This window comes from Callorhinchus milii, unplaced genomic scaffold (genome assembly GCF_018977255.1).
Source record: "Callorhinchus milii isolate IMCB2004 unplaced genomic scaffold, IMCB_Cmil_1.0 Scaffold391, whole genome shotgun sequence".
Taxonomy (NCBI): Eukaryota; Metazoa; Chordata; class Chondrichthyes; order Chimaeriformes; family Callorhinchidae; genus Callorhinchus; species Callorhinchus milii.
Genome location: NW_024705132.1, coordinates 1 through 16203, shown reverse-complemented (window position 1 = coordinate 16203; position 16203 = coordinate 1). Strand labels below are relative to the sequence as shown.

The following is a 16203-nucleotide window of genomic DNA, read 5'->3' as shown; positions in this document are numbered from 1 at the left end:
AATCGGACGATACGAAGGGAGAGTGAGGCCTATTTCTAGGCTTTAGGCCTAGCTGTAGGCATTAGGCCGCTGTGAGTTAATTTTTTATTTAAATGTTTTAATTATTTATGTAAAAGCTTTAAATGTAAATGTTTCTATTTAAAAACATCAGGGAATGTAACATTGTTAAACATTAACTCCCTTTCACACACGCGGGGGTACGATACAAAGGGAGAGTGAGGCGTTGTTCGAGGCTTTAGGGCGCTGCGAGTTAGCTTTCAATTAACTTTTAAATGAAAATCAGGGAATAAGGGAATGTTACACTTGTTTAGCCAGGAAAGCGTCAGAGTCAAGGTGTTTGCAGTAGGGGGCGATGTTGCTACAGACGGACGATATAATCTGTTGTCGGCTGGTCCACTTCGTTCCTACCAGTATAATGTAGGTATATACCACCATTACAGAGATTAATTCTAAATGTCAGCCAACCGGTAGCCTAAAAATGGTGCAAGTATTTGGTAAAAGTTGAACGGCAACAGTCAAAAAAGTTCAGACAGAATTAAGGCACCATGGTTCTCATTCAAGCAAGTCGAAGTTAGCCAATTTAAATTGTTTTATTGTAAATTGGAACCATTAAGAACAAGGTTAGGGCGACGCTAATAGAAAACCTGCACCATCTTGACACGGGAGAGAAATCCAATCCACCTAAATTAGGCATGAATTCAGGATACATCCGTGCTATTTTTTATGAAAGTATATTCAGTTCAAGTTAAAATGAAAAGGTCCTTTGGACAAACTGTTTATCTGCTGAATTAGGGAGGCCGTCAGATTAAAAAAAAGTCAACCCACCACTTGCATGCCCTCACACGACTTAACGCTGCAAGCCAACGTGGGTTAAGGCATCAATTCAGTTAGCTAAAAATTCCATTTTCCTGCATGCCTGTAGACATCATTAACCACCAATAGCAAATGTACAGCAAAAGTGTTGGCAAAGATGGCTCATCGGAAACGAATAATAATGTGGGACTTCGGTTTACAGCATGTCGTAAGTTTATTAAGAAGGCCAGTCCATTTTAAATTATCTTAATGTACACATCACCAAAAAGAAAAGATGTCACAAATCGCATGCTAACCAAGCAGTAATCGAGCATTAAAACCAGTTTGCATACATACCCTTACAAATCCTAAACATTTTCACACCATTACCACATTTTCTAGGACCAGGCTAACGTTACTGGCACCGGACTTATATTAAAAGTTCAATACTGAACGGTCAAAGCATTAAAGCTATTGTGTTGGGCAAAAGTTTCCAAGGTTGAAGTGTTAGGCTGCTCATTAGGCTCCAAGGTCAAATGTGCTCATTCAACTGCAACTTGGCACGAATTAGTCGAACCAAACGCCTGATGTGGCCAGTCAGATAACAGGCAGTTAAGCTATTAAGAACACACTTGGCCATTAAAATTCAGTTTCTGAAATGCAGAGAATTGCGTAAAGAAGAAACGTCATTTTATTCAAGTGAAATCAATAAAAATCAGTAAAAGTACAGAATGTAAAATAGATGATATAAAAGTGAAATAAAAATGCATTCTAAAGATGGCAGGCTATATACACACACACCAGCACATGGTGCTCAACAGTACACCTAGTGGCTCGGCAGCCATCCTGCAAAGTCTCATTACAAAAACTTTTCAAAATTAAATCAAGGGCATCAAGTCAACTGGCTTATTAACTTCCAGCACAATGGCGGAAACCTTGCAGTCCACTCCAAGTCTTTGCTGTACATTGGCGTTGGAATAAAGCTGTTTTACTTCTTCTCAAGATGTGGCTTTGCCAGGTCCTTCACCAGCTGGCACTTGAGCTGAGAAATTTTGCTGATGCTCATCATCTTGGTGCTGGCGTACTTGTTTCTTGTGGCCTGGTAAAAAATAATGTCAGGGTTTTACCAAGAGACAAAGGCATTAAAAACACTTTACCGTTAATCTGTTAAGGTACCATTGCCCAACCCAAACATTAGGATTGGCTGCTGATAAGGCATTAGTTATGCAATGGACCTTTTACTGCTAGAATTGAAATTAATAATGCCAAAACACTTGCGCAGCTACATTTGGGAAAGGGTTGTCCATTTTTCATTAAGACAATTTAGAATTCGCGTCAGTCAGTAAGGACCCCCCCACCATTGCTGTAATTGGGGTTTATTAAATTACCCATCTAATTTTTTTCAAAAAGCTGCAACTATGAATAAACCCATTGCCAAGTAACAGGTTTAATTAACACAAGCACACGCTGTGCCAATTAACAATCACGTACCATTTGCTTCGTCACTCCCTCATTGACCTTCACTACATTCTTAGCAAGATGCTGGACAATAGGCATTAGCTCTTCTTCAGTGTAGGTCGTGTAGTATTGCAAATCCAGATTCTGAAAAGGCACAAGTACAAAATAGTCAATCATTGTTGAACAAGGGTCGTAACATTTCGCAATGACAACGTCACAAAGTCATACCCATTTGGAATCGTCCATGAGCTTCTGGGAGAGGTAGAGGGCGGCAGCAGCAATCTGAGATGGATGGAAGTGCACCATGTGGTAGTCAACCAGGCTGAGCTCCATCAAGTACTTGGCCAAGGTGTGTTTATCTGCATCAACCTAAAGGCAAAATGAATTCCAAACATTATGCAAAATATTACAGCCTGTTAAAAGGATATGAAAAAAGGGGTAAAGTGCAAAAACTCACGCTGCCAGCCTTAGATGCCCGACGAAGGAAGTGTAGTGGGAGGGGGCGTCCAAGGTTGAACTTCAGCCCCAAAAGTATAGCCTGCTCCATGGCACGGATTTGAGCCTTTGTGTATGCATGGTCCGTGATGTAAACAAAGTCCTCCACCTCTGGGGAGTACATCTCCTCGTACTTGGCTGCAATGAACATTGCAGTCACACCCACCAGCTGCAGGCTTCCACTCAGCACCTCGTGGTTCTGCAAGACATGGATTTAACAGCCAAATTAGACCAAGGAACTATGCAATTCAAAAGTTAAGTCATGGGCCAGTTGTCAACTTCATTTGATGACTAGGGATAAAAATCTAGCATTATGGCATTCACTTGAACTACCTACAAGTTGCAATTTAAGAGACTTGGGACAATTAAGAATCTCACCATTTGTCTCAACTTCTTGTAGCATTAAAATTAGAACCAACTGCACCACTCCTATCAGATCTGTACTGTACTAACGTTTCAGTATGCATACCACCTTCCAGCATTAAAAAGCACAACTTACAAATTTAATAACCACATTTGAAGCCCATGCTGTACAACAAAATAGTCAACTTCAGGATGTAGACACAAAACAATATAATGTGCAGTTTGCAATTACGGTACTTTACAAGGCTGAAAAAACAGGCACAACCTGCAGGTAGCGGTCAATGATGGAAACGGTGAGGTACAGAGTCTCCTGCAGCAGCCGAAACTTCATTTGGACCTGTACAAGCCAGTCAACGAGGATGGAACGCATGCGGCCATTTATCTTCTTTCCCTCCAGGTAGTTTGCTTGAACAAATTGTTCTTTCTAAAAAAGGAAACAAATGTGATGCATTAGTATAAAATTACACCTGCTTGTCCTGAAAGTCATTTTTTTTAATTTCAGTTTGCAATATACTGCTTCAGCTCAAATCATCACCTCCAGGGTCTTCATGTAAACATAGATGTCCTTCACATATTCACTGCACAGCTGGGGGTTCGTCGCATCTTCCGCATCAATGTCCTGGATATTTATCAGTGCATCAGAGAAGGCTTGGCAGAGGTCTTCCTCCTTCTGAGAGATGTCCATAGCAATGGGCGAGGGCATCTGCAAAGTACCATTTCAAATAAAGGGATTTCATTTCAAAGGATGGCCAAAGTTAAGGCTAAATAAAAAAAATAGCAGTAGAGCAGTTAAAGTAAACGTGGTGTAGACTATTACACACTTCCTATGGGTTGAACTATTTGGCAACATGCAATGTCAGTCATAAAATGCATCGTGCATCTCAACACAAGCATAAATATGGACAAACGGTGCAAATTAACGTTTCAATTTTTAATTAGAAAAAGCAACTGGTCATCGTCATTACGTTTCCACTTGCACACATTATTCCCATTTCAAAGTGTGAGTCGGTGCTATTGAAATAGGCCAAATGATTTGGTCATCCCACACCAGTACTAAGCAAACATGGTAAACATTAAGGATACCAAAACAGCCCAAAGATCATTTCGGTAGATTTGTTTAAAAAACAGAGCATCATTAAACTTGTGCATTATCAAGTGGGCACCCTACCTTTTCGAGCAGGATTCTTGCAGGCTTGCAAGCTGCCACGGGGCAAGTGTAACCACGGGCACAACAGGAGCAGCAGGCACGATAGGCGCAGCAGCAGGAACGAGCGGCACCCTCACCACGGTCGACTTTGATCGGACCACTCTTGGCACCCGCTTGGCTACTGGCTCCTTAATCTGTGCAAAATTAATACCACAATAAGCACCCGAAATGTTTCAAATAACTTGTACGTGTATACGACTGCATTCAAATACATCTAAATCCAATATCCACCGAGGGGGTATTCATTGAAGCGTTCTTTAAAAGATCCAGATGCTTCAAATAAAAAGCAAAATTACACCAGTCTGTTTTTAAGAGCACGCCAATAGCATTTCATACACCACTCTCACTTTTAATGTCAGTTCAATTTCACCCACGCGAACACATGGATGGGCTGAAGGGTGAGTGCACGTGCGGATGTGGGCGTTGTAGACCTGCATCGTCTTTTTGTCGATCGCCTTGTTGGTATTGCTGCTGATATCACCGAGTGTCGCCCGCGCGGTCGGCTTCAGCTGTAGGCTGCCCTTCCTCGTCAGCCTGCCGGCCAACGCATTCTCAGAGGTTTCAACAGCCTGCAATTTAGGAGAAAAGGGGGGGGACGCGGCTTTCAATACAAACCCATAGAAACTGAAAACACACTGGACTACACTGCATGCGTTTGCGGGAACGTGTGAGCTCTATTGCCGATTCGGGGTCGCCAATGAATGTTAAATTGTTTAGATATTGCAGCACTAGCCACAAGGTAGTACCGCAGCCTAAAACGATTGTTACGCATAAAGCTCACATCAGCTCGGCTACCGGGATACGTGCGTTCATTAGAACGACATCGCACAAACGCTTCTGTTCACGTGCACATCGCTACGTGTACTACAAAACGCATAAAAGACGTAAAATATGCACCTCCAGGTTTAGCATCATAAAAGTCCACAATTATCTAGAACTATAGGTACAGCAAACCTCGTGCAGAGTACACCGCCACACCCCAGTGAGAGAGAGGGCCTCGTGGCCATTGTTTAAAACCCAAGTGGCATCATTTGAATTTTAAAGCCATCATTAAGGCTGCACGTCCAATAGGAAACCTATTTTCACGTAGAAACTAAAGACAAACGCAAGCTTTATGGACACGCCATGCTTTCGCCAGTTATGAAAAGCAACGTCCGAGACATTATATTGTTATACATTTAAAAACCACATTTCAACTAGCTCCAAACACCATAGGATTTAAGCTAGGTTAAATTCGCCATGTCGATGGGTTAAATTTGGATAATCTAAAGGTTCCATATCCCACCCTACATAAACAATCCATTACATAAAGGGCAGACACGAAGACAACGCTTTTATTAAAAAAAATCGGAGCCAATTAAATAAAAACCCACATCAGGTCACTTATAAAAGCAGTCCAGGACCACGCATCGCTCCACTACTATCAATACAGTATAGCCACTAACCGAATAGTAGAACAAAAACCTCATCCGTTAACAACCTTAGACACAATACATTGGTGGCGTCGTTAAATGGGCCCTTTTCAGAGCACAACTAATGCCCACACCACCAAGTACTGTACTAGCATTATTAAACATCGTCGCTATTACCCCACCACCACAAAACATCACAGCGGCTCCGATCGAACCGAAGTACTCACGGCAGCACGACGAAGAGCCATGTTTGGAGGCTCGCTTGTGTCCCTCAAAAGAAATATAACGCGAAGCTGCTACTGCTGCTGCGGTGTAAAACACGAGTAGAGTACTAATATGATCTTTCAAACAGTCGACTTCGTCAACGCAACATAAGCCGAGGACGTGCTGCTACTGCGACCACCATCAAGCAAGGACAAGCCGCGACTGATCTCCTCGTTTCTCGTTACCGCTCGGGCTCAGATTCAAATATGCGACGCCGCGCCCTGATTGGTCGCCGCGGCCGGCCAGGTTTGATTTTGATTGGCTGGCGAGTCAACGGTCGGATACGTTTCCATGGCGACGCCAATTTCCGCTCGTTACGGCGGCTCGAAGGTGGACGATACAAAAAAATTGGGGGGGGGGAGGGGTTCGGAGCTAATTTAAAAACGCGTTTTTTAAATAAAATAAACAATTGTGACGATGAAATTTTGATTTAAAAGCTTTCGTGACTGCAGGGATTCATGTTCTTGGTTCTTTCGATAAAACAATAAAATTCTCATTTATTTTTTATTGTTTTATATTTGTATTATTTTATTATTTCCCTTCTATGTGACTTTACCGAAAGAACCGATAATATAATTGTGCCGATTGTAAATGAACAGTTGATTGTGTAAACGTGCACCCCGTTTCAAATAACGCACGCTGCGCTCCTTTAATGGTTAATGGTTCATGTCGCAATTTGTCCGATGCAAGGCAACTTGTTCGGTTGCCTTTAATTCTTTAAATCGACCGGCTGCCACTTCAGTGAAGCGTGCAACACGTGGCGATGTGGCCGCACAACAAGACCAGCTCGTTACGCTCACTTCACGTGTCTGGGTTCTTACACGTGCGGCTGTGTATAAGATAGTTCAAATCTAGAATATAAGATAGTTCAAATCTAGAATATAAGATAGTTTTCGCAATGTTTCAAGGGGAGGGGAGTGGTGGCTGATTGAACCTAAACCGAGAACGTTGAAACTGAATCAGCACGTGGGAGGAATTAAGTTGTATCACGTTCTAATTTAGTATCGTACAGGACGGTATATTAGAACATTAAACATGGTTGTACTTATGTACTAGACGAATTCGTCAAACGCTGTGGATCTAGTACACACTAGCACAATGGTTTAACTTGCCAATGGTAAATTATACCGTGTGTCAAGCAAACGCCTCTCGACTCTGAACCCATTAATTCGTGACAGTCTCACCAAACATTTATCTTACTACTAGATTTGAAGCTTTCGTGACTGCAAGGATTCATACTCTTAGGTTTTTTCGGTAAAGTCACGTAGGTAAAAATAAGTAATACAAATAATAATAAAAATAAAATAATATATGCTTTTATTATTAAAAATATATTATTAATAGAAATAATAGAAACAAAATAATAAATGATTTTTTATTTTTATGTTGAATAATAATAGAAATTAAATAATACATGATTTATTATTTCTATTATTTTTATTATTTATTTTTACCTACGTGACTTTACCGAAAAAACCTAAGAAATAAGAATTAGTATTATTTCTCTTATTTTAATAACAAATCATACATTTTTTTATATTATGTTAATAATAATAAAATAATATAAATCTTACTTTTTCCTATTCTTTTATTATTTACTTACAGAAAAAAATAACCTAAGAGTATGTATCTTACTACACGCGTTGGCACCACCACACGTGTCCTGTGTACAGTACTTGTTGATTTGAAAGCTGTAAGTACGTGGTGAGTACAGGAAGTATGTGTTATGTATTATAAGCCCTGCGAAAAGTTGCTTATTTTCGGTAATTCCGGTTTCCTATCCCAAAGAGCCCAATAAATTGGGCCAACTTCCCAAAGCAGGACCCTACATAAAACATATATCCTCGTGCTATAGCAAGACGTTTCTAAGAGGATACAAAGTGTGACAAAGTGTGTTAACGCGTTTAAAGTGTTCCACGTGCCGCCCGTCTTATACCACGCACTGCTCGAATGGTGTAAGAGCTTAGCGAGACAAGTTTAATTAGCAGTGTTTTACTGTGTAAATGTGGGTGGGTTGGGGTGTCCCGACACCCGCTTTTATCGCTTATTATTGATCGATAAAACAGTAACAAAGCCTGCCCGCCCACCCCTTAACAGTTTACAGGTTTGAAAAGGTGGGAAATGTGCAAGTTGTAAAACACAACTCACAAGGGCAATTAGTGACATCAACGAACATAATAACAAAGTATAGTTGTGAGTAATTTTCTTTTTAAATCCCCACCCATAAAAAGTTGCGTTGGGTGGGTTTTTTTTCCAAAGGAAAATTTTGCCATTTAAAGTGTGACGTCATCGCACGGCTACGCCCCCCCCCGTTCGTCACCAGCGACAATGACGTCAGGCGCGCCTTCACGATTGCGTCACGCAGCGAGTATCGTGGCGATGGCGTCATGTTCGTGTGGATGTCAAGCATGCTTGATGACGTCATGCACTTTACTTGTTGACACCCAGGCAGGATTTTTGTGCCCCCTCTCCTGAGCTATCATTTGTGGCCAGGTCGCTTCTGAAAAACGAGTTAATAGCTCAGTGTGTGTGTGTGAGTTAGATCGCGTAAATATACATGTGTCGTCAACCCACCACCACCCGGCACAGCCAATCTGTAAGGTTTGTCACGTAAGCAAAACGTGCCAATTAGTTACTATAATCTTTGGTTCTTTCGGTAAAGTCACGTAGGTATAACATTTAATTTATTTTATTTAAATTTTTTTTATTTCTTTTATACCTACATGACTTTATCGAAGGAACCAAAGAGTACGGATCCCTGCAGTCACGAAAACTTCAATTAGTTACTAGTTCAGCACACCGGTGTGTTGGAGAGTAGCTGCAATGCGGTGACCCCTGACTGCCAAGAGTAAGAAACTTCAGCTGGTCACCGGTGAACCTGGAACGTTGTGCCGACGTTGATCCAACCACATGCCAACGTTGGCATATACATTTAGATAGTTTTGCTGCTATAAATGTCCACATGATAAGCCACTTTGTTGAGCTATCATTTTTGGCCAGGTCGCTTCTGAAAAATAAATTAATAGCTCAATGTGCTTTACCTGGTAAGATAAACATATATTCTTGGTTCTTTCGGTAAAGTCACGTAGAAGAGAAACAGTACAATAATTAAATATATATACAATACAATTCTCACGTTTCGATTGCAACACAAGCAATCATCATCAGGTGCGAAAACCACAGCAATACATTTTTTACATAAAGAACCAAGAATATGAATCCCTGCAGTCACGAAAGCTTTAAATCAAAAGATAAACATAGCTTAGTTTTACTTGTAAAATGTTGGAAGTGATTTGTTTACATTTCCTATACTGTACTTTGTACTCCCATCGTGTTTTTGTATTTGTTGTTGTAACGTTCTGACCCGCCCCTACTGGACATCTGGGAAACAGAGCTTTATAGTTCATCGGATTCCTCCAGTATAAACACATTCCGATTAAGATATTTTACTGGGAAATAAAAAAAAACGGTCGCAATATCAGAATATTTGTTGCTGCACTTAATTGCACAAACATTCCAGGTCTGAGAATTAAGATATCCATTTCACTGTCATGTGACTAAAATCACTTTCGGTATGCAAGATCAAGGTGCTGCCCCCTACTGTGTGAACCACGTGGCACTTGAAGGCCTCTGTGATATCTTCTTCCGCGGCCTGGAAGTGCTTGCACAAAGGATAGTAACATCTCATCCTGTGTTCTTTGGAATCTGTAACACAAGGGGTTGCACTGCTCTGCGTGCGATTACCGGATGGATTCTTTGTCTAATGACATGATGCCCATCGTGCAATCGGGATAACATTGGGGTTGGAACTTGACATGCATTTTAGAACAAAACATAGTTGGAAGCTTTTAAATTTATCCCAAGACGTTCCATCATAGCTCTCTGAGTGACGTCGCCACATTGAACATTCACGATGTCACTGGTAGCAATCAGGACGCACGAGACGGTTAGTTTAAAGTGTTTACTTTTTTTCATGAGCAAAGCTTCAAGCTCCTGCTTGACATTAAATGTCTCTTATAAGTATTTGTTTTTTGGGGTTAAACTCGTTTAATGTTTAGGCAGCCCATAGACTGATATATTATACTCATCATGCCATTGCACTTGACAATATGTTACATATGCATGTATGGTTCCAGTGATTATTGTGAACAAAATGACGAAAACAGGCCAAGTGACCGCGACAGCAAACGTGCAGGGCTTTAAAAAGAGACAAATTCCAATTAACAGTCTCAAGTCTTTGTAGACTGTGAAAAATTTAATGTTTTCAGCAAAAGTTGACGCAGTCATCCAAGCTCTCACAAACTGCGACCGAAATAGAACACATTTAGAATTAATACAAAATTATGTACAAACTCAGAACAGCCACATTGAGATTATACGAAGAAGGAGTTTAAAACATATTAAAAGCGAGTGGAACAGATGGGCATTCTTGCTGTCTGTGCTCGATGCACTACTGGGATGAAAGCTTTTACCACATTAATGCCATGCATCACCTTTGTACCTCCACTGCCCTTGACGCCCACACACATCCTAATTTCATCTCTACATCATCACGCTCATTGACCTTCAGGAAATCCCATTTCCCCCACCTGCTTTTCATATGCACTGCAGTGGCTGCAATATGCACAATGCGTGTCACCACTAGCCGCCTTCCACTGGTGGCCGAGGTGTTCCGACGTCGCTGAAATTGCCCCTGGGGTCTCTGCAGCTTGTAATGTGCATTTTTGCCAGGACCTGTTCACTGATTTCATCGTTCCATCTCATCCCTTTGGTCGTCCCCTCAAGCGTGTTCCATCATCTCTTGTCTGCACCTATTGATTCACAGTTGTCTCCCGCAGCATCCAATTTGTCTGCTTCTTGTGCCACGTTTTATTTTATTTTCTAAATGCTTTAACAAAGGTCGTTATTTTTGCGAGGCTTTTGCTTGGTAGCGTAACACATGTAAATTATAAAAATGTAAATGTGGAATGACAATTCTAAATCCACCACCTTCATCGTTAACACGAGAGTTGGGGAAAAAAATAATTAATGAATTAACGTTTAGATTCATGATTCAATGCAAGATTAAATATTTGTTTTACATTGAGGGGAATGGTGGTACCTCTGTTGGCTGTTGAAGTAACGTTAAACTGTTACCAAAAAAATACACACATGTATAAACTTGTATACTTAAATAATATGCCTTGCGAAGGCATTTGTGATCTAGATTTCAATCGAAGCATCGTGCCACAAATTGACTGCTGTCTTATGACAGGATACTACAAGACAATACTGTTATAAGCAAACGTTTTCAGGTTATGGCCCTTCTGGCAATGCAGTCCGTAAATGTTTGTATATTTAGTGTATCACTTTGTATATGCATGCAATTATATTTGAAATAAAAAGTCACATTAAACACTGGTAAATGACTTGTACTGCCGCAGACAAGTACAATCTTTACAGGAATAATTACATTCCTTTCAGGATTACACTTCCCATCCATAAAAGGTAACATTTTTGCAGGTGGTGGTGGTGTACGCCTGTAATCCAGCACTGTGGAGACGAGGGTAAATGGCTCACACAATTGTTATGAAACAAATGTTGGCATCAAAGTGCCATACCCTGGCTTGCCAGGAGAAGGAGGGACAGCAAAGGCGGACTTCACCTGTTCCATCCGTATGGAAGAAGAGTGTTTCCCCCTTGCATGTGTGGCTTCTCCCAGGGCTCTGCTTTCTTCCCACATGTAAGCACGTATTAATTGGATTACACCTTAATATATTGTGGACCAACCACTTGAGGGGTAGTTTGGCCCTGCCTCACTACCTGGCTGCCCTTTCCCACTCGTGCCATTGAGTCGTTCTCTGTCTTCGAGAGCGAGCAAATACTATACGCATTGCAAGACTATATTATTATTACTCAATACCCGACACCACTTGGAGCTAATGTTTAAACTACCAAGAGGCCATTCTGTTCGAAGGGTGGACATTTTCCGATGCTTTAAACATCAACGTTTACACTCTAGTTGACAGACAACTTTCTAGACAGCCACACTCCGTTTTTCAGTGACCAGATTATTCGTGAATTCGTTTTTTCCGGGGTTGGCAAAATCCGGAATTCTCTTCCAAATATCCGGGGGGGGGGGGGTGCATGGCCATCCATATATCCGGCGGCCAAGACCACAGTTAAACGGAGTTATTCGGCAAATATTTCTAATTATCCGAGATCAGGACCACAGATAAATGTAATTACAGTATTCGGCAAATAATTTCAAGTATCCGGGGTTGTCAACGGTAAAGTGAGTGAAAAGACCCGTGGATCGCCCCCTGCCGCCAAATAAAGTATGGGCGCAAATGCCAATTTGGCGTTTTTTGCACTTCATTATTGAAGGTGTTCGCCCGTCGGGGGCTCTCCTAACGTGATGATGGCGAGCAAGCTCCCTTCACATAACCAACTCTCGGAAGCAATTGCCCAATTGCAGCAGCACTCGCATCGCATTGCACACAGTGCTGCATTCGCTCCCAGGCACCAGTCCTGCATGCTGCTGTGTCGCCGGAGTGTTTTGCACATTGCTTGAATACAAGTACCTGATGGACGGATCGTGAAAGGTAGCTTTTGCTTGCCAGAATTTGATTCCACCCTGCTCTTAGAACCAATACACACAAGCACGGCCATGTTTCCCCTACTGATCCCTCACTTGATGTATTCCCTTTCCGATTTAAAGGATTTTCTTTCTTTCTTTTTTCCTCCTCTATCTATTCAACCTTTTTTGTTGTTGTTTTTCAGTCGTCGCGTCGTCGGCATTCGTCGGGGTTTTTTTTTTGCGGTTTGCGTCGATGACCGACGGCCATGTCTGAGTGGGAGTTGATGGAGACATTCCTTAGAAAGTGGGGACGACCACCAGATGCATACTTGTCAACCCCTAATCAGTGCCCTACCTTATTACAGACCAATTCAGACCTTATTGATCACCCCGTTCCCTTATAATTATCAACGTTCATCCTAAAACGTCCCATCACAAGGGAGAAACACAAAGAAACAGACAAAACACATTTTGCCCGTATTGAAACGTCTGTACGCCGTGTGGACCTGAAAACTAAATTTCCCTGTACAAGAATACGGGGTAAACAGCATGGGTTGACAGGTATACAGATCCGCAGTCCAATGAGATTCCAGTCGAGACTCGTGGACACGGCTCGGGACCCTGTGAAGGTCAAACGTAGTGCCAATCCCTCGCTCAGTCTGACCGACGGGAAACACAACATTCATTTCGGACATCTTTTGGAGCAGCATTGCAGAGTTGACTTACTCTGCAATGCCGCTGGATGATTTCTATAAGTCGAATCCCCACCAGTCCCCCCATGCAAGGGGAGGGAGAGGGTTTATGGAATATTGTGTGCAGTTGACGTGACGAGCGAGAGATAGTGGGGCGCGCTGAGTAAAACCTGGGGTGTCCTGAGGCCCTCCAGTGACAGGAGCGAGAAGACAACGCATGCGCAATGCCCAACTTTGACAATTTGATTGAATGATAACCACCCCTGTGTTGTTCTGTGGCGAGGATCACAGCCCCGAAAGCGAGATACGGTGGGCATGGGTTTACACCTCTCTGCTGCCCACGACACTGTGCGGCATCATGGGGCCGTCCATAAATGAATTCACGAACCTGGGGGGGGGTCAGACATTTGTGACAATGTGTGACGAGGGGGATTGAGAAATGTGACGTCACATCAAAATGCGCAACTTTAAATAAATATAGAATTGTTATAACAACACTAATTGTTATAAAAACACTCCTATAACATCAGAGTGCAGCGCCACATTAAATACGCACTACAATGACAATAGTTTAAAGCGATTTGAAGCATGTTTTATTTTCAATGGAAATGTGGTTTTGGAGGGGGGGGGCAGAGCTTTGTGACGTCATATTTGAGGGGGGGTCTGACTTTTTGTGACGCCGTGTGACGAGGGGGGGGGGTCAAAAATCGTCCAAAATCGCGTGACATCATTTATGGACGGCCCTTGGCCAACATCGTCAGATGCTGTTCTTTGCGCAAGACCTATTCGACAGCAGCGCTCGGCAACCGTACTGTCAGGGTACACCTCACTGGCAAACACAGCCACGAGATCATTATGAGCAATGGCCTCCTTCCAAGGCTCCGTGCAAGCACCTTCACTATTTAACACGTGTATAAATGACTTGCCATGTACATCATCTTGTAAGTTCATATATGCAGATGACGTAGCCCACCTTGCTGCATAAGGCCCAAACCTCGAGAACTTAGACAAATACTCTAACAGCCGATGTCACCTGTTTTGGAGGAATATTTCAGTCGCTGGAGAGTCCGACAAACTATAATTATCTGGGGTTATTCGTGGTCATTCCCCCACGGATAAACGAGTGAATCCCCGTTTGGGACCCCAGATATCAGGAACCGGGGTACCCACCCTTCCATTTACCCCGGATAAATGGAGTGTGACTGTAACGCTTGCAATGCCACTGGTATGTTGTGAGAGTTTGCCTCTTGATAGGGGAAATCACTGTTGTCATCACCAATTGTAAGACATTCGCATGCAGGCACAATGTTAAAAAAAAATGATAGCCTACAAACGATAATGTAATGCTCTTTACCAGGTATTTGAACGTCTTCAATCGTACAATAGTTAGTCAGGTATATAACGTGGAATCTAGAGGTCATGTCCACGGTTATTGATGTTACCACACCTCGAAATTTCCTTCTTCTTCTGCTAGATTCCACTGCGGTTGCAAAGTCGCTATCCGACCCCCAAGGTCTGCTCTTACTGTATTCCACAATCCTTAGATTCCTCAGGTTACCGACCTCCGCATACCCACTTATACTTCTGTATTAAATAACCTTGCCTTCCACTTTGTGCCTCACTCATCATAACATACTTTTCCTGATTACATCTACTGCCACTTTAATGCCATATATTCCAGAAATTAACTTCCAACGCCGCTTACCTTATCCTGCCATAAAATCCCTAACAACCGTCTTTTGCACAGCAAGGTAACCATTTAGCAAAGGGTTATAACCAAATTCAACAGATCATAACACAATTGGGGATGGGGGGTGCATCTCACAAGTCGTGTATGACCAGAATTGTAAGACTACGTTGACACCAGGCACAAGTTAGCGGGAGTGCATATTCATTTCTGTAGCGCCTTACAATTCAAGGAAAAATATAGTTGAATTCAAACACGTCTCTGTACATCATGCATGACGTGTGCAGCCAAGGGTTAAATACTGCAACTGCATTTTTTGGCAGATGTCAAAACATCCCCCCTGGCCTTTTGGACTCACCCATCGTAAATGCATCCCACCTGTCTGTCCAAGGCACAGTTTAATGGCCAGGTGCATCAAGTTAATATTGGGTGAATCAAATACGTTTTTTAGGCTGTTTCGCCATTTCACGTTTGCCTACTCCCATCTTATAATAACATACCTTACTTGTCAAATCATATGTAATGCTATTTCCCCATTTTGGCCTTGCAATGCTATTGGTGCTCACCTACGTATGAGATGTCGTATTGTTTTACAAAAATGTGTTTTTATTGTCTTATAAGTAAAATTTTACATTCCAAATATACCCATTTGGTATTTACAGTTTGTTTTGAAGTGCCTTGTGGCATCTGCTTTGCATCGCTGTCAAGTTAAATTTTGCGGCCTACCCACAGGTGACGCATTATATTCGGTGACCAACACCAGATGCATATCGAAGCAGCTTTGCAGCCGTTGTGTGAATTCCACGTGAGGGACATCGAAGTCTTCATAAGGGGGGAAGAGGAGACACAAAGAACACATTACATGCAAATTACAGTATTTGACATCAGCATCATCATTGACTTATTTCTATCTACTAACGTCACCATCCCTCTAAGGTAGATGTTGAACTTACGTAGCCAACTGCTAATCGGAGGTGCGGGGGGGGGACAACAAACTAGACACAAAAAGCAGTTCTAAAGAAATGAGTTTTCAATCTCGATTTCAAAGTGCATAGCTAAGGTGACTTCCTTATATGGGAATTATGGCATCTCTCCGTCTTCACGGTGGTCATCCTTTCAGGCGTGTTTTCTCCTTTGATTGAAATTTTGTCTGATCTTGTCCATCAGCCACCATCACTTTTAGCAGTGTCCTGCCCAAGCTTGCTTATTCTTATAAGTCAATGTAATACCTCTAATTTGAATTCCCTGTTGCAAGTGGTCTCTCAATGTAATTA

General features: G+C 42.1%; 1 protein-coding gene across 1 annotated transcript; it reads right to left on the bottom strand.

Annotated features, from left to right (window-relative positions):
* Positions 1–1780: 1780 nt before the first annotated feature.
* LOC121852079 (G2/mitotic-specific cyclin-B2-like) lies at positions 1781–15751 on the bottom strand (the record flags this gene model as incomplete). Its single annotated transcript, XM_042346190.1, has 11 exons — positions 1781–1891; positions 2284–2394; positions 2479–2619; positions 2708–2944; positions 3374–3532; positions 3644–3811; positions 4330–4449; positions 4663–4884; positions 9593–9696; positions 14055–14219; positions 15656–15751. Coding segments are annotated over 11 exons (1634 nt in total), but the record flags the coding sequence as incomplete, so codon positions are not given.
* Between the last annotated feature and the right edge of the window lie 452 nt (positions 15752–16203).